At 42.4% G+C, this 19911-nt stretch overlaps 2 protein-coding genes across 2 annotated transcripts in view; both read left to right on the plus strand.

Annotated features, from left to right (window-relative positions):
* Cdkl5 (cyclin dependent kinase like 5) overlaps positions 1-19911 on the plus strand; it is a 232111-nt gene that overhangs the window by 117314 nt on the left and 94886 nt on the right. The window lies entirely within an intron of this gene.
* Positions 4707-5572, plus strand: LOC103736234 (gap junction alpha-6 protein-like). Its single transcript, XM_008835729.1, is given in 2 exon segments — positions 4707-5160; positions 5163-5572. Coding segments are annotated over 2 exon segments (864 nt in total).

Raw genomic sequence — 19911 nt, forward strand, 5'->3', positions numbered from 1 at the left:
TTTCATACAGGCAAACTCATTTTTAATGCTACTAACACTTAGATGTTTGCACATGTGTCTTTAATCTCTATGTATCTGATTATCACTAGTCACAGTTGGTTACACTTGGATCCTTGGAACCAGAGAACGGATATAAAATTATCAGGTAGATTTCAATGGTAATGTTTATCACTGCTACTAATTAACATGGAGTAAATTTTTATGCTTCCTCTTCAAATATGTCTTTTCTTTTTGATTTGTTGATTTTTTTTGTGTGTGTATCTCATGCAGAGCATCCCACACAATCTTATTCATCTATATACCCACTTCCCAAATGGGACCCTCCCATACCCCCCCCCCGACTGGAGCTGATATGCTCTGTCATCCCTGCTACTGTCCACTGTGTTGTCGGCACCCCCAGCCATTCCCCGGTGCTTATCCGTCTGCTGAATCTAGTAAGCCTATCTAGAGTTCTTTGTTTTAGGAAGATCAGCTGTTCCTCATCTAGCAGCTATCACTTGTCAATATTCCTTTAGATAAGATTGGGGTCTGATGTTCATTTTCCCAGTTTTATGCTGTGTGTCTTTTGGACCACCCTGGCCAATAACTCAAAGGAAGGTATCTCCTGTCTGGCATTGTTTCTTGTTATGTAGCTTTTAGCTATACGTATGGACTCTTAAAAAATTATATTGATCCCATTAATCTTTAGTTATACTTTCCTTTTGGGTGTTTAAGACTCTATAATTGACCCAGATAAACCAATTTATTTTTACTCTTAAAGTCGTTTGAGGATCTGTTCCTCAGGGGTCACATGGATTTTGGGAGGAGACCCTGGCTCCTTTCTTTTACCAGTTCCATCTATGTGAAGATAAGGCAAAGGTCCTGCTCGACCATGGCTGGCTTCGCTTGGAAGCATGGGGGAAATGTTTTCTCTGTGTTGACCCTGCTCTTTGTAGATTAGACACTGGTTCAAGTCCATCTGGTGGGGTCTCCACGGCCTCCTTGATCGAGAGGACAGGTGACTCACCACAGTTACAGGCCATTTTGAGAGATGCTCATAGTCCCCTGGAACTTAGTCGACGTAGGAGGGAAAGGAGCAAAAAGTGTCCTTTAGGCCCTCTGTCCAAATTAGTATAGGCCTTGTAGTATGACTGATAAACATCAAGAAGGTTAGTTCCACAAGTCTGGTACTTTTAATTACCATGCACCATGTAGATAAAGCTTGAGCAAAGACCAAATGCTCTCAGATAAACCTTGCCTAGACATATATTATATTCTGTGATCTAGTTGTATGTATAATTTGTCAGTAGGTTGTTGGACTAATGTGGTTTTGCTATATAGCTATATAGTAATTATTTCTGGCCTTTTTATGGTGAGGCCTATTTATTTGATAAAATCTGAATTGCAGGCAGAAGGCACTTCATTTTGAGGCTTTTGTACAAGGAAATCTGGGCTTTAGGATTAGGGTTAGGGTCTTCAGTAGTGCTGTGGTTATGTTTTGCATCATACCAGGTTCCACCCATCCTCAGAATATTGGGGGATGTTATCAGTGCTTCTCCCGAAAACGTTCTGTTTTTAAGCTCTTCATATATCTTAATAACCTCCTAGAAGAAACCCACAAAAATGAACATAGTGTATCAATAATTTAGTCTTCACCAAAAAGCTTCTAGTCACTAACAGTTCCACTGAAGGTAGATGGTCCTTACTCACTAAATACCTCAATGGGCAACAGCTCTCTTCTGTGTTGATCTTATAGTTTAAGGTTTCCTGCCCGGCAGCTATTTTAGAAAAATGACAAAACATTAAAGACAGCAGTGCTTGGATTTAGTTGCCTCTTTCCCTTTCCAGAGACACTCTGGACTAACCCCATCTTTTTAAAGATTTATTTTAATTTTATTTATGTGTAATTTTGTGTGTCTGTGTGTAGAAGCCAAAATAGGTATTGGAGTCTCTTGGAGCTGGAGTTACAGGTAGCTGTGCACCACCCACTGTGGGTGCCAGGAACTGAACTTGGGGCCTCTGCAAGAGCAGTATACACTCTGTGTGTGTGCGTGTGTGCGTGCGTGCATGTGCGCACGTGCTAAATAGCTGTTTCCTGATTTTTTTATATTAATATCTTTTTCAAATATAACTCATTTATTGATTTTTTTTTGTATTTCATGCAGAACATCCCAAACAATCATACTCATCTTTATACCCGCATCCCAAATGGCACCGTCCCATAGCCTCCCCCCAGACCCCACGGGAGCCCATATACTCTGTCATCCCTGTTACTGTCCACTGTGTTGTCAGTGCCCCCACCTGTTCCCCAGTGCAAGTCCATCTGCTGAGTCCAGTCAGCCTATCTAGAGTCCCTTGTTTTAGGCAGATCAGCTCTTCCTTATCTAACAGCAATCAATTGCCAACATTCCTCTAGATAAGATTGGGGTCTGCTGTTCATTTTCCAAGTTCTATGCTGAGTTACAGTCTGGGAGTCTCTTGGGCCACCCTGGCCAACAACTCAGGAAGGTATCTCCTGTCTGGCATTGTATCTTGTTATATAGCCTTTAGCTATACAGGTGGACTCTTAAAGAAATACACTGATCACTTTAATCTTTGCTTATACTTTACTTTTGGGTATTTAAGACCATACAGTTGGCCTAAATAAACCAATTTATTTTTACTTTTAAGGTCGTTTGAGGATCTGTTCCTCAGGGGTCACATGGGCTTGGGAGGAGCCCCTGGCTCCTTTCTTTTACCAGTTCCATCTATGTGAAGATAAGGCAGAGGTACTGCTCTGCCATGGCTGGTTTCACTTGGAAGCCTGGAGGAGATGATTCTTCTGTGTTGACCCTGCTCTTTGTAGACTGGACACCGGTTCAAGTCCATCTGGTGGGGTCTCCATGGCCTCCCTGAACAAGAGGACAGGTAACTCCCACAGTTACAGTACAGTTTGAGAGATGCTTCATAGTCCTCTGGAACTTAGTCGACCTTGGAGGGCAAGGAACAAAAACTGTCCTTTATGTCCCTCTGACCAGATTAGTATAAGGCCTCAAAGTGTGGCTTTTAAATATCCAAGAATGTTAGTTCTACCAGTCTGGTACTTTTAATGACCATGCACTATATAGATAAAGCTTGGGCAAAACCAAATGTTCTTAGATAAACATTGACTAGATATATATATTTGAACTAGTTGTATGTATAATTTGTCAGTAGGTTGTTGGACTAATATGGTTCCCTCTGGTTTTTTTAAAACTAGCTATATTTTTATCTTGCTCACTGTCTAACTCTTCTACCATGTTTCCCCATTTAAAGAGCTCCCATTTTTCCTATTTCCCTGTAATAATACCCTTCTCCTATGGTCCCACCTCTCTTGAGCTCCTTCTTTCCCTTTATCCTCAAGGTTCCTTGTAATACCCTCCCTTCCCCTCCCATTTAAATAACCCCGTTTTTATCCATATCTCCTTTAGTAACACCCATTTCCTACTGCTCTTCTCTTTCAGTTTCTTTTCCTTTACCCCCCTGGTTCCTTTCGATTATCCTGGTTCCAGTAGTTATGTCTGGATACATACTCATTTTTCAGGGTTTGGTGCTAGGATCCACATATGAGGGAGAACATACATTGTTTCTCTGAGTCTGTTACATCACTTAGTATAGCAGTTTCTAGTTCCATGCATTTACCTGCAAATTTCATGATTTCATCTTTCTTTACTGCTAAGTAGAATTCCATCATATAAATGTACCACATTTTCATTACCCATTTGTCAGTTGAGGGACAGTTAGCTTGCTTTCATCTCTTAGCTATTGTGAAAAGAGCAATAACAAACATGGATGTACAAGTGTCTGTGCAATAGGATGAGTTCTTTGGGTATATGCCAAGGAATGGTATATATGTCAAATGGTAGTTCATTTTTATGTTTTAAAGAGTTCTCCACACTGCTTTCCATAGGGGTTGAACAAGTTTGCAATCTCACCAGCAGTGGATGAGCATTCCCCTTTCCCCGCATCCTCTCCAACATTTGGTATCATTTGTTCTCTTGATCTTAGCCAGTCATGGTGTCAGCATACACAAATCCCATGCAACCTCAAGCAGGCAAAACCCAGTATAGAACTGGGGAAATGGACAACAGACCTTAGGCTTAGGTGAAGAAATATTGGCAACTGAATACTGCTAGGTGAGCAAGATCTGATCTTCCTAAAATGAGGAACTCTAGATAAGCTGACAAGACCTCAGTAGATGAACTTGCACTGATTGTGAGTGCCAGAAGTATTGGAATTCTCTTTCAGTCATAAGTAGGATCACTGCCTGTTATAGTACATTTCACATAGTAGGCAATGAATAAAAAATGGATGACTGAATAGCATTGTCTCTTTGGGAAATGATGGCCCAAATTCTGAAACTGAATAAGTTAGTGCATGAGTATGAATTGTTATGCCCAACAATTGACTCATTATTTTTGGAGATTGTTTTATGCTGAAACTGAAGGAGACCTTTAAATTGATCTGTCTTGTTCTCCCATTATGTAACTTGTCCCTTTATAGATCCATATATCTACACATTTACTTTTACCTGGTGTCAGCAGTTTTCCTTCATTAGGAAAAGGAGGACGCAGCAGCACACTTGTCAACTTTAGGCAGGTGTGTCTCTTGAACTTAATTTTTTCATTTTACTTCATACTCCAAGGTGTGGAATCTCTTGGTGTGCCCAGTTCTTTCATTTTGAAGTGAAAGAACACTGAACAGGCAACATGAATCATTGGAGTGCCTTAGACCAGCTCCTGGTAAAGGTTCAAACCTACTCCACAGCTGGAGGAAAGGTGTGGCTCTCAGTCCTTTTCATTTTCCGAATCCTGTTCCTGGGGACTGCCCTTGAGTCAGCCTGGAGTGATGAGCAGCTTGCCTTCCATTGCAACACTCAGCAACCTGGTTGTGAAAATGTGTGCTATGACCAGGCTTTCCCAATCTCTCATGTGCACCTCTGGGTCCTGAAGATCATATTCATGTCTATGCCTACACTCTTATACATGGCACATGTGTTCTGTGTGATACGACGGAAAGAGAAGTTGAACATGCAAGAGGAGGAACTCAGAGTTGCTCTAATTAATGGTCCCAGTGTGGAGAAGTTCTTACAGGAAGTTGCAGTGAAGAAGTTTAAGTATGGAAATGAAGAACATGGTGAAGTGAAAATGAGAGGGGGGTTGCTGGTACCTGTGTGATTAGTATCTTTTTCAAGTCTGTTTTCGAGGTGGCCTTCCTGCTGATCCAATGGTACATTTATGGATTCATCCTGAATCCAGTTTATGTCTGTGAACATGAGCCCTGCATGCGTCAGGTCAACTGCTTTCTCTCTCGCCCCACAGAGAAAAGCATCTTCATCCTCTTCATGCTGGCAGTGTTCCTGGTGTCACTTACCTTGAATATCATTGAGCTGGCCTACATCTTATTTAAGAGCATTAATATTAATAATCATCTGAAAGATAAGGAGAATGAGGCTTACTACAATACAGCTGACCTACAGAGCCCTTACAGTGGCTCCTTACCAAGTTTTCTCTCCACTTTGTCTCCTTCTGAGGACCAGGTGGTTCCTGAAGGAAGTAGTTGTTCCTATATTTAAAGTGAGCCAAACCATGGTAGTTGCACTGTGGAATAGGATCAATGGGGAGAAGAGCAGACAGGAAGAATCCCCTCTGGTTTGCACTCAGCCTTTTCTTCTCCCTGATGAGGTTGGAGAGAAAAGCAAAGATACTAAACACTAGTCAGTTTAGAATAGCAGTCATCCTGCAGTAGCAGCGCTCCTGCCAACAACAGCCTGATAACCTAGACATTGAGCTATGTGCCTGAAGACAAAGGTGCAGTAGAAAGAACCCATGTTTCAGTGCAGTTGATACTCAGTAGCCTCAATAATGAGACCACCAGGGTTCCTAAGGGTCTCTAGAATAGTAGCTATGGAGAGAATTGTCACCAAGACATGTGCATTTAAAATGGTTGAGCCTAGCTCATTCGTAGACATCTTGCCTAGCATGTGTAAGGCCTTGGATTTAATCTCCAGTAACACAAGAATAAAAATAAATAAATGAACTAAAAAAATAAATAAAATAGTTGACTTGAACCTCATTTTTTATTAAAAAACATATATGCATATAAGGTGTTTTGATCAAATCCATGCCCACTTTCTCCCCTCCAACTCCTCCCATATCTCCCTATCACTTTTTTTCTGACAACTTCGTCTTCCTCCCTCCCTCCCTCCTCTCTCTCTCTTCCTCTCTCTCTCTCTCTCTCTCTCTCTCTCTCTCTCTCGCTTGCTTGCTTTTCTTTCTAATGGGGCTTTTTGCTGCTCCAACATTCCCCCCTCTGAAGAGGTAACCCTAAAATCTTTCAGGGATTAGATAAGAGCTCCCAAATACTTTTGACATTTTTGGCCTTTGGAACGTAGTATGTTGCTAAGAGGCCCAAGCACATTTTGACTTTCAGCCAAAAATCTGGCTACTTTTCTTTGGGGTCTTTTTTTACCCGAACTGCCTAGCCAGTTCCTACCTCCTGTTCTTATCACACTCTCCTCTGAAGAGGTTACCCAAATTGCTGATAGGATATCGGGACGCAGACTGCTCTGGCTTCTTCCATGCTGAACAGGGATGCAGGGTGAGGCAGTTGGGGTACCCCTTCAGTGGGTCTATCTAAAAGACTCCCAAATTGCATAACTCTTAACTGTAATGAGAAAAGAAAGTCCTTGACTGGTGAACAGGGGATGTGAAGAAGTAAAGGCAAGAGTAGTTAGCATTACAAGAAAGAACCTATTTTCTAATTAAAAGTTGTATTGGGTGATGTGTAAGGGCCTTTTCTCTCCTGTATTCTCCTAGAATGATTCCCTGTATAGAGAAAAGTGATTCATTATGTATTCATATAAGCAAATGCAGTGTGGACTCAATAACTTACATTTATTTTTTTTTATTTTATGTGTATGAATGTATTGCCTCCATGTATGTGAGTGCACCCATTTCAGTGCAGTGCAGTGGAGGTCAGAAGAGGGCATCAGATTTTTCTGGAACTGGAGTTAAGGACGGTTCTTAACCACCATGTGGGTACTGGAAATCGAACCCAGGTCCTCTGCAATTGCAGTCAGTGCTTTTAACCTCTAAGCCATTGTATTAGTCAGGGTTCCCTAAAGAAACAGAACAGTAGAATGAATGAATATTTTATATATATATATAAAATATTCATATATATGTATGCATGTATGTATTTTATATATAGGGATTTATCAGATTACCTCACAGGATAGAGTCTGAGTAGTCCATCAATGGCTACACCACACTGGAGAGGCTGAGAATCCAGTAGTCGCTTGGTCCATGAGGCTGGATGTCTCAGTAATCCCAATCTGGCACTGAAGGTCTGATGAATTCCAAAAGATTGTCTGGTCTTCAGTCTACAGCAGCAAGACGAACTCACCAGCGAGAGAGAAGGCAAGCAGCAAAAGGCCAGTGCTCCCTTCTGCCACAGCCTTTTATATGGGCTGCCAACAAAAGGTAACACCCACATTTAGGGTGCGTCTTCCAGCTTCAGATTGGGATGATCCAATCAAGAAGGTCTCTCTCATTTCAGTTAATCCCAGATCCAGTCAAGTTGACACCCAGGATTAGCCATCACAAGTCAACTTGACACCCAAATAGCATCTCTGTATGTCATGCTTAATTTTCAAATGAAAACAATGATGAGGTCATAATTTCACCTAACAGGATAGGACTAGCCCATCATCATACAATGACCAATGCATTATATCTTAGAGTAGGTGATAACCTAATACGATCATATAGGGTTCACAATAGTTAACCACTCAATTACACATTCAAAAAAGAATATCTGCTCAACATATGTGTATATATGCACAAGCATATTCTTAACCAAATAGGACAAAAACACTCATGTCAATTACAATCCACGTCTCTGCAAGAGATATTGATATTTAAGTTGATATTTATAATTCCCTTCCTCTATTAGGTTACCCATTCTGTATTTCCTCCACCATCAGCAAGCACCTCTGCAGGTCTTGGTCTTTCCCTGGAGGAGTGAACTACACCTTCATCCCTGAAGGAGTCTGGGCCATTTGTTATCCTTTCTGGATTGTGTTGTTGCAGTTTCCCATTGACATGATAACATCAAAAGGCACCCTAAGGAATCGCATCTTCATTACCCCCATTGTGGAGAACCAGTCCAATTTCCCCCTGGTAGTCTGGGTCAATCACCTCTCCTAATACTGTTATTCCTTTCTTAGCCCGCTGATTTAAGGGTATCAGAAGCTCGAAGTGGCCAGGGGGAATTCTTAGCTTCCAGTTCAATGGAATGTTTGTGTGTCTCCTGGCAGAAGCAGTCCCTCCTCTGGAGTCAAAACTTCTAAGCCAGCAGAGTGCAAAGATGTGGGTACAGGAAGCAAAATTTTTTTCTAGTAGGTCAACAGCAGTGATAGTGAGTGGAATCATTCCCACTTCCACCCCTTGATTCCTGGATCTGTGGATCCTGAATATAGGAGAAATAGTACCATATATTAGATGCTGATTCAAAGCATAAACTGCCTTCTGGAGGACCCTGCCCCAGCCCTCCAGGCAATTGCCACCCAATTGATGCTGTAACTGTGTCTTTAAGAGGCTCTGTCAAGCCAGCTGCTTCAGGATGGTGGGGAACATGGTAAGACCAGTGGATTCCATGACCATGGGCCCACTGTTGCACTTCTTTGGCTGTGAAGTGAGTTCCCTGGTTAGAAACGATGCTATGCAGAATACCATGACGGTGGATAAGGCATTCTTTTAGTCCCTGGATGTTAGTTTTGGCAGAAGCATTATGTGCAGGAAAGGCAAATCCATAACCAGAATAAGTGGCTGTTCCTGTAAGGACAAAGCACTGTCCCCTCCAAGATGAAAGTGGTATAATGTAGTCAACCTGCCACCAGGTTTCTGGCTGGTCACCATGGGGAATAGTGCCGTATCAGGGCTCAGTGTTGGTCTCTGCTGTTGGCAGATCTGGCACTCAGCAGCAGCGGTAGCCGGGTCAGCTATCATGAGTGGGAGTCCATGCTGTCGAGCCCATGTATAACCTCCATCTCTGCTACCATGGTCACTTTGTTCATGGGCCCATTGAGCAATGACAGACATAGATGAAGAAAGAGGCTATCCACAGAGCGGATTATCCCATCTACTTGATTATTTACATCATCTTCTGCTGAAGCCATCTTTTGATGAGCATTTACATGAGACACAAATATTGTCACATCCTTTGCCCATTTGGAGAGATCTATCCACATACTTCTTCCCCAAATGTCTCTCTCACCAATTTTCCAATCATGCTCCTTCCAAGTCCCTGACTGTCCAGCTAAACCATTGGCTACAGCCCATGAATCAGTATATAATTGCACTTCTGACCATTTCTCATTCCACCTTGTGCACTGCCTGAAGTTCTGCCCACTGTGAAAACTTTCCTTCACCAGTGTCCTTCAGGGTTATTCCAGAAATTGGCTGTAATGTCATGGCTGTCCACTTCTGAGTGGCGCAGCATAGCATGCAGAACCATCTGTAAACCAAGCCCTAGTCTTTTCTTCCTCAGTCAACCAATCATGAAGCCATTGGTGCATTCTTGAGAACAGGAGGCATTGTAACAGGAGTAGGAACCATAGGCATTTGGGCAACTTCTTCATGTAACTTGCTTGTGCCCTCCAGGCCTGCTTGGGCCTGATCATGTATATACCACTTCCATTTGATAATGGATTGTTGCTGTGCACATCCTACTTTATGGCTTTGGGGGAGGGCAGATAATACCCAGCTCATGATAGTCAGCTCAGGTTACATGGCAACTTGGTGGCCCATTGTCAAATGTTCAGTTTTCACAAAGGCCTTGTCTTAGTTTGTTTCTTCATTGCTGTGACAAAACACTCTGACCACTATGAACTTAGGGAGGAAAGGGTTTATTTAGCTTGCATATCCCGGGTCCCAGTTCATCCAGGAGCTCAAAGTAGAAACTCAGGGCAGGAATGTGCAGGCAGGAGCTGGAGCACAGGTCATGGAGGAGTGCTGCTTACTGGCTTGCTCCCCTGGCCCCTGCTCAGCCTGCTTTCCTATGCAACACAGGCCCACCTGCCCATGGGTGGCACCACCCACAGTGGGCTGGGCCCTCCCTCACCACTCATCAAGAAGATGCCCATCAGACATGGCCACAGGCCAGTCCAATAGAGGCAATTCCCCAATTGAGGCTCCCTCAACCCAGGTGTGTCAAGTTAACTCTGAAGCTATCCAGCACAGATACAAAATGAAATCTAGAGGGTCAGACATGGTGATGAACACCTGTAATCCCAGCGCTCAAGTGGCAGAGGCTGGCAAGAGGACCTGGAGTTCAAGACCAACCTAGGCACAGTCCTTAAAAAATTCAAACACTTAAAAATCCATAGTCTCTTAATAGTCTCTTAACTTTGGGTTGGCTTCTATAAAATCCAAAACAAGTACTGTCTTATTTCAAAGGGAAGAATCGGGCACACCTAAGCAAAACCAAAGCCCAGCAAAGTAGCTCAAGGCTGGACATCTGGGATTCACTCATGATCTTCTGGGCTCCAAAGGGTACTAGCAGCTCCACTGCTCTGACTCTGCAGTCCACAGCACACTCAGCTCGTCTCGCAGACCCAGGCCAGCTCCATTCCACACCTACTGCTGCCCTCGGTGGTCGTCCCATGGTCCCGGCATCTCCAAAAAGCTGGCTCTCCACTGAAACTGAGGCTATACTTTCACCAATGGCCTCTTCTTGACTCTGGGGTGAAAAGCCTCAGATTTTCTCCATGACCCCTTCAATCCTGGGGTCTTTGCTGCACCTGAAGGTGCACTTTCACCTGTGGCCTTTCCTGGCCTCTCAGAGTGCCAAGCCTCAGCTGCTCTCTGTGACCCCTTCACGCTTTCAACACCAGAACCATGCAGGAGACTCTTACACATTACCAAGTCCTGCTTCCAGCTTGAAATAGAGGTGAAGGTCACCTCTGTGTGCTGAGTCTGAGGAAATACCTCCCAGAAGGCTTCACCACAGTGATGCTGGCATCTTGTTACTTACAGCTGATTTTTCAGCCCCAGCTAACCAGCATCAATTGTCCCAGTAAAGCAAAGGTTTTACTTCAGGTTCTGTACTGTTCTTAATTACAGCTGATTCTTCAGCCCCAGCTGACCAGAACCCACAGATTCCCAATTCAAAATATCACAGGAACAGCCCTGATAGTCTCCACCTCCCTTTGAAGCTTCACAAGCCAGTCCTCCATCGTCTACAACTCTTTCAGCATAACTTTTCCAAGCTCCCCAGCAACAAACTCTGAGCATGCAATAGATTTTCCAGCCCAAAGTTCCAAACACTTCCATGGTCCTCCCCAAAACACCAAGGTCAGGTCTGTCACAGCAATATCCCACTCTCTGGTACCAATTTCTGTCTTAGTTTGTTTCTTCATTGCTGTGACAAAACACTCTGACCGCTACGAACTTAGGGAGGAAAGCGTTTATTTAGCTTATATATCCTGGGTCCCAGTTCATCTGGGAGCTCAAGGTAGAAACTCAGGGCAGGAACCTGGAGGCAGGAGCTGGAGCACAGGCCATGGAGGGGTGCTGCTTACTGTCTTGCTCCCCTGGTCCCTGCTCAGCCAATTTCTTATGCAACACAGGCCGACCTGCCTGGGGGTGGTACCACCCACTGCGGGCTGGGCCCTCCCACATCAGTCATCAAAAAGATGCCCCTCAGACATAGCCACAGGCCAGTCCAATAGAGGAAATTCCCCAATTTGAGGCTCCCTCAGCCCAGGTGTGTCAGGTTGACACTAAAGCTATCAAGCACAGGCCTAACAGCAGGCTAAGAGCTGTCTCTCAAAGGGAGAATAGTTGTATGCAGATGAAGGCAGAGCCTTACTCCAAAATCCCAGTGGCCTCCGCTGTTATTCCCCTATGGGGGCCTGCCAGAGACTCCAAACAGCATCTCTATCTGCCACTGATACCTCAGGCACCATCAGATCTGCTGGATCATATGGCCCAAGGGGCAGAGGAGCTTGGACAGCAGCCTGGACCTGTTGAAGGGCCCTTTCCTGTTCCAGGCCCCACTCAAAGGTAGCTCCTTCCCAGTCACTTGATATATGGGTCGTAGTAACACACCCAGATGAGGAATGTGCTGCATCTAGAATCCAAACAGGCCCACCAAGTGTTGTGCTTCTTTCTTGGTGGAGGGAGGGGCCAAGTGCAACAACTTATTCTTCACTTTAGAAGGAATGTGTCTGCATGCTCCACACCACTGAACTAGTAATTTCACTGAGGTAAAAGGCCCTTGAATTCTGGTTGGATTTATTTCCCATCCTTTCCTGCGCATATGCTTTACCAGCAAGTCCAGTCTGTTACTTCCTGCTCTCTGGATCCAGTCAGCTTAATGTCATCAATATAGTGGACCAGTGTGATATTTTGTAGAAGAGTCAAGCGATCAAGATCCCTTTGAATCAAGTTATGGCACAAGGCTGGAGAGTTAATATACCCTTGAGCCAGGACAGTAAAGGTAGACTATTGGCCTTGCCAGCTGAAAGTAAATTGCTTCTGGTGGTCCTTATGAACAGATATCTAGAAGAAAGCATTTTCCAAATCAATAGCTGCATACCAGGTACCAGGAGATGTATTAATCTGCTCGAGTAAGGAAACCACGTCTGGTACAGCAGCTGCAATTGGAGTCTCTACTTCATTGAGTTTTCGATAGTCAACTCTCATTTTCCATGACCCATCTGTCCTTTGCACAGGCTAATTAGGAAAGTTAAAGTGAGATATGGTGGGAATTACCACCCTGCATCTTTCAAATCCTTGATGGTAGCACTAATTTCTGCAATCCCTCCAGTGATGCGGTACTGTTTTTGGTTCACTATTTTCCCTGGCAGGGGTAATTCCACTGGTATCCATTTGGCCTTTCTAACCATAATAGCCCTCACTCCACAGGTCAGGGAACCAATGTGGGGATTCTGCCAATTCCTTAGTATATCTATCCCAATTACACATTCTGGTACTGGGGAAATAACCACAGGATGATTTCGGGGACCCACTGGACCCCACTGTCATTAGGATTTCAGCCAAAGCTCCATTTATCAACTGACCTCCATAAGCCCGTACTTTAACTGGAGGGCCACAATGCTTTAGGGTCTCCTGGAATCAGTGTCAACTCAGAACCAGTATCCAATAGGCCTCAAAAAGTTTGATTATTTCCTTTTCCCCAATGTACAGTTACTCTAGTAAAAGGCCACAGGTCCCTCTGGGGAAGGATGGGGGAAAGGCAAACAGCATAACTCTTTGGTACTGTGACAAGGTCCTTCCTCAAGGGCACCTAGCCTTCCCTTCATTCAAGGGGTTCTGGGTCTGTGAACTGTCTCAAGTCTGGAAATGTGTTGACTGAGCCGGAATCTCTATTGCTATGATCCAATACTGACTTCCTGTCATTTGTCCTAGAGCTTTCCTGTTTATGCAGATAAAATAAAAACTTAGTAGGCTTCTTTCTAGCCCAAGAACTTAAATTTTAAAGTAATAAAAACACACAAAACCTTTCTCTTGGATTTTATGGTGTGGCCCATAAACTACAACATGATTCTGGTATTAACATCCTTCAGTGCACGTAGTAGAATCACAGGTATATCTGCAAATTTTAGATGTGCAAAAAGTATGAACTCCCCACCCCCTTCTTTAAAAAAATATTTTTTAAATATTATTTTTATTGTATGTGTATGAGAGTGTTTTGCCTGCATGTATGTAAGTGTACCTGTGTAGTGCAATGCCTGCAGAGGTCAGAAGAGGGCGTTAGATTCCCCTAGAACTGGAGTTACAGATGGTTGTCAGCCACCATATGGGTGCTGGGAATCAAACCTGGGTTCTCTGCAAGATCAGCCAGTGCTCTTAACTGCTGAACCATCTCTTCCAGCACCATCCCCTCCCTTCTTAAAGGCCATACTCTTCACTATAAACTTCCTTCCACTCCAGGGAGCTGTGTGAAGGGAGGATAGGGGAAGAACAGTTCATCAAGCCTGCCACTACAAATCATCTTGTTTTGATGGTTGAAATAGACTCATTTGGAAAACTTGGTCTCTTGGTTAAATGATGAGTTTTAGTTTTTCTTTTTCATAGTTGCAGCCTTGGAATCAGATTGGATACTGCCACCATCAGTCCCTGTTTCATGTTCATTTTCACATGTAGTGTTTGTTGTTGTTGTTGTTGTTAAAAATTTTATTCTGAGGTAATTACACATTTGAAAACAACTTGAAGAAATAATAGATTCTGTATATCCATCACTCAATTTCAGTAGTAACTCATAGCATAATTTTTTTAAGAGAGTCAGGGAATGGGATGTAGTATAACCCAGCGTAATGTGGCTTTGAACTCACTGTGAATCTGAGGATGACCTTGAACTTCTGATCACCTGTCTCCACCTCCTTAATGCTTAGATTACAGGTGTGTGTCATCATGCTAGGTTTATGCAGTACTGGTGATTCCAATTCCAAGGGAATCCAGTGCCACTTTCTGACCTCTGAGGGCATTGCACAACACGGGCACACTTATGTACATGCAGGCAATACACTCATATACGTAAAATGAAAGTAATAAATGTTTAAAAAGAATAAATATTTTAATTTTATGTGCATGAGAGTTTTGCCTTCATGTACATAAGTGCAACTGTGCATGTAGTGCCCAAAGAGGCCCAAAGAGACAGATCCCTTTGTTACAGACAGTTGTAAGTTCCCATGTGCATGCTGGGAATCAAACCCAGATCCTCTGCAAGAGCAGCCAGTGTTCTTAACCACTGAGACATCTCTCTAGCCCTATATCTCCAATTCTTGTTTTAGTTTTTTCAAACAGAGTCCCATGTAGCCCATGCTGGTGTCAAACTTGAGATGTAGCCAAGGGTGACCTTGAACTTCTGAACTATCTTTCTCTACCTCCCAAATACTAGAATTAGAAAGATATGTGCACCATAATATCTGGCTACTTTTAGCATAATTTTATAGCTAGAAAACTAACTGATATTATCCATTGACTTTCTGACTTCACTGATTTTATATATATTCATTGTGTTTAGTTATGTGTAATTTTATAATTTGTGTAGATTTGTGTGCACACTATGGTCAAAATACACAGCAGTTTTATCCGTACTACCTTTTTGTAGTCATAACCACATCCCCACATCCTTCCCTCATCCCTGATCTCTGGCAGCTACTCATCTTTACCTGTGTAATTTTATCATTTCAAGGATGCTATTTTAAGTGAATGATATAGTATATAGCCCTTTTGAAAATAGGTTCTTTATTGTTTTGTTGATTTTGTTTTTCGTGTGGTGGTTGTTTTGTGTGTAATATATGTGTGTGTGTGCACATGTGCATGGGAATGTGCTTGCCTGTGCCAGCATGTGTGGAAGCCAGAGGTTGAGGCCATGTGTCTTCCTCAATTGTTCTCCACCTTTTATTAAATTAAATTTTTGAGAATTTGATATGTAAGTACTGTATTTGCATTATTTCCACCCCTCCCTTTTCTCCCTCCAACTTCTCCAGTGCCCCCCACTCCCTCTCAAATTCATGACCTCTTCCTTAATCATTATTATTACATACATATACACATACATGTATATGTGTGCACATACACACACTGAATCCATTTAGTGTTGCTTGTATATGTGTCTTTGTGAGCATGTGTGAACACTTGGGATTGGATAATCTCTTAGGGTGCTTGTCACTGAAGAAAACTGATTCCCATTCTGTGTAGCCATAGATTGCCTATAGCTCTCCATCTTGGAGAGGGGCCTAGTGAAATTTCCCCTATCCATGCTGGCATATCAACTAGTGTTGTCATTATGCAGGACTTGTTAGCCATATTGTTGATATTTCATGGGTATAGCATCCCCATCATGTCTGCAAAACCCAAATAGCAGGCGTCCTGGTCTTCTGACTCTTAGAATCTTTCTGCCCCTTCTTCCTTGATGTTCCCTGAGCCTTAGGTGTAGGAGTTGCATTGTAGATGTACCAATTTGGGATGAGTACTCCATGGTCTCTTATTCTCTGCATTTTCCTAGTTGTAAATCTTTGTAATGGTCTCTGCTGCAAAAAGAAGCTTCTTGGATGAGGGGAGAGAGCTACACTTATCTGTGGGTATAAGTATTTAGAACACAGAAATTATATTGGTTTAGGAAAATGACAGTAATTGGTTCTCCTCTAAGATCATTGACTTTAATTTATATTGAGTATATTGGTTTATATTGTGTTTGTATTTACTGATCTAGGAATTGGAATTTACACTGTTTCATTCGGCTACTGTGTAATAGTTATTGTCTTAAATTCTTGATCTTGCTGGGCTATTTTTTGTTAGAGATAGAAGGCTTTGATTAGGGAGGGCTCTTTGCTTGGTTCAGTAGTTTTATTAGAGTTGCTTTATAATCCTTTCCTGGTAATTCCAACATCTGCTTCATCTTCATCTTGTCTCCCATTGGTCTTTTCTCATTCTAATTGTGACTTGAAAGAAACATGTATTCTGCTATTAAGTATAGTGTTTTATGTTTGTCAGTGAGACTGTTGGTTTCAGTTCCCCACCACCACCACCTTAGGATTCCATCTTGATTTTCATGGTTCCTAATGTGAGTGACTTTGATAATACCTTGGTCATTTGGGATATTATGAGGTACTGGGTCCTGTTTAGACTATTTAGCAAAGTAGCCATGTTGTAGAGTTGTAACATGAGGACTCTGTGTGTGTGTGGTGTGTGTATACGTGTATGCTTGTGTGTAACAGTGTCATCTTACTCGGTCCACTGAAATCTTAGTTGAGGAAGACAGAGTTTTCTATTGGTGTTTGCTTGGGAATTGTCAGGAAGTGCCAAAGAGATTGTCTGTTGTTGGCCTACCTTTTTCCTGGGCTATTTGGCTTGGAAAATGAGCTTTTCTTAATATTTTTCATTTTGTTTTGTTTTTATTTTTTGAGATAGGATCTCATACTCTTACACAGGTTAACCTGGAACTCACTGTGGCCCAGGCTGACCTCAAACATGCTGGAGAGCCTCCTGCCTTAGCCTCCAGAGTGCTGGGATTACAGGTGTTAACCACCATGCCCAACTTCTTTTTGGTATTCACCTATTGACAGTTCCAGACTTAAGTCTGTAGCACCCTGTTCAAGATGTATGGGAGACAGCGTAGAAACCTAGGAACTCACTGCACTGTTGCTCTTTAAGACCTGTAATTCCTAGACAGTCCACCACAGTCTTTCCATCTTAGTTTCATATGTTTGTTATGTTCAGAGACTTTTATTTAATTTTAAGGAGGGGTAACCTGGAATGGGACTACCCTGTCTGGATCAGTGCCAGATGTCTCCATGTCTGTGTGTATATATGTGTGTGTGTGTGTGTGTTTTCAATATATAATAAAGGCCCCAAAATGAAGTCTACAAGAAATATTTTTTAAATTGTTTTGTTTCTAATATTCTATTTATTATTTTTATTTTATGTGTATGAGTATATCACCTGCATATGTGTAAGTGCACCTGTGTCATAGAATACCCATGAAGGTCAGAAGAGGGTGTCAGATCTCCTAGAACCATAGTTACAAATGGTTGTTAGCCACCATGTGGGTACTGGGAATAGAACCCAGGTTTTCTGTAAGAGTAGTCAGTGATCTTAACTGCTTGAGCCACCTCTCCAGCCCCCTTAAAAATTGTTTTCGAAACAGGATCTTGCTATGTGGTCAAGGCTGACCTCAAATGCACTGTGTAGCACAGAGTGGATTCAAACTCACAATCCTCTTGGCCCAGTCTCCCAAGTGCTGGAGTTACATGTGTGCCATACCATATCTGGCAATAAACATTTTATAATAGTATTAGTTCATTCTTCAAATTTACTTGTATTAGGCAACTACATTGGCCCATTTAGAATATAGCTAGGAGTGAAATATAGTCCTCGCTTTGAATTAGCTTGAAGTTTTGTGGAGTTCAGAGACCTGTGAAATAAATTTAATTTGTTCCATGACCCTTGTGAGCAACTTTTGTTTCCTCCTTTTTGTGTGTTTCTGGGGATTGAACTGAGGATCTCATGAATGATTGGTTGCTTGATTGTGACAGGGTCTTGCTTTGTGTCTCAAACTCTCAGCCCCTCTTCTGACTTGCCCAAGTGTTAGGATTATAGGCACACAGCACCACACCAAGCTTACAGCTCTGTATTTCAGAAATCAAACTAAGTCTAGCTCTTTACTCCCTGGCTTGTCATGTTATTTAAGTTCTTTCCCTTCCCATTGGTTGGTGAGGTGCCAGACAACTGGATAAGGGGCCTTGTGGTTATCCTGGCTATCATTATGTTTTACTTGGGTTACCATTAAGTCCTATGCTGACAGCTGCTGCCAAGCAGATTGCTCCTGTGGCTTCAGTTCCCCCAAGATATGTGCTTCGTGATAGGGTAGGAAAAGTCTCTGCAAGTGCCACCAATCAGGAGTCCTGGAGCCCAGCTGTAGCATGCAGGCATGCTATAGCCCCATGACCTGCACAACTCTGGTGCAACTTTTGACTCTGTGGCCTATTGAACAGGATGTTCAGTTCTACTGCCATTGCAAGGCTGAGCTTACAAGTAACAGTAAGGACTGGCAGTTCCCCCAGGGTCAGGAGAAGTCAGACCTTGGACACAAATCCATGCCTTCTGTATTCCTTTGGAAACACTACTGATGTTTGGGAATGCCTACAAGTAGAGCATTTTGATAGTGATAATAACATTTACTTAACTTAGATATACTCTGAACATTTTTTTTTATTTTCTTCTCTTCAATCCTACTAGTACCCTCAGGAATATGAGGCATTGTTAGACCCAGTTTTCTAAGGAGATTGAGGCACAGAGAGGGTGAGTAACATCTCTGAGTCGACTCTCTCAGGTAGTAGGTGGTGGAGTCAGGATTTCAATCTGTGCAGTCTGGCTGAAGTTTTCATCCTTCTTTTGGAGGTATGACAATGTGGTGGTGTCATGTCACATTATAGTTGATGCCTGAATAAAAACACCCTGACTCTTGGCATCCATTTCAACTAAGAGTTGGGAACTTGAACAAACGTCTTGTATTCTTTATTGAAATCATATATCCAGCATGAAATGGGGATGGAAAAGTGGACCCTTATCTTTTCAGAGAAGGATTTTTGCCTTTCTGACCCCTACTACCTAGAATAGCACACACAGGCACAAACAGATGTTATTCTAATCCTACCTTTTGCAATACAAATGGGATAATTCTCATTGATTCTAATGACTCTTCATTGCTTGAAGTGCTTTATATCCAGAGCAGACAGACAGACACACACACACACACACACACACACACACACACACACAGAGAGAGAGAGAGAGAGAGAGAGAGAGAGAGAGAGAGAGAGAGAGAGAGATCTGGATCAAGGACAGAGAAGGTTCATGAGAGATTTAAGGCTATATGTTTAGGTTACAAGAGGAGCCCAAGGCCTAGTAAGCTTCTTTAAAGCTGAGATAGTGCTAAATGGTCTCAGAACATAAGAACATAAGAATAACAGTTTGGTTTCAAGGTTAGGTAAAAGAAATTTGTCCAGAAGTCATTCCCTCCTGACAGCTTTGAGCTTTACAACACTATTTTCATTTCCTGAAACAAGAGTGGTAGTTATATCTGAAAAAAAGTACTTCTGGGCTTCTAGAAGATATCACACACTTGAATATTACCAAATGATGTTCCCAGTGAGAAAGTTTGGGATTTTTTCTTAGGAAATTGCATCGATAAACTTGGCAGCAGGAGTATGAGAAAAAACCCAGCACATAGTTTACATTTTCAGCTGTTTGGAGGATAAGCCCTCTAATAAGCATATTTTTTGGTTTGTTTTCGTAATAGGAAACAAGATTTTATTAAAACTCTGTTTGTTTGTTTAGAGCTCAGCAATTTAATAGATTAATTCTGATATATATTTCA

The sequence above is a fragment of the Nannospalax galili genome, unplaced genomic scaffold, assembly GCF_000622305.1.
Source record: "Nannospalax galili isolate Female #2095 unplaced genomic scaffold, S.galili_v1.0 scaffold217, whole genome shotgun sequence".
Lineage (NCBI taxonomy): Eukaryota > Metazoa > Chordata > Mammalia > Rodentia > Spalacidae > Nannospalax > Nannospalax galili.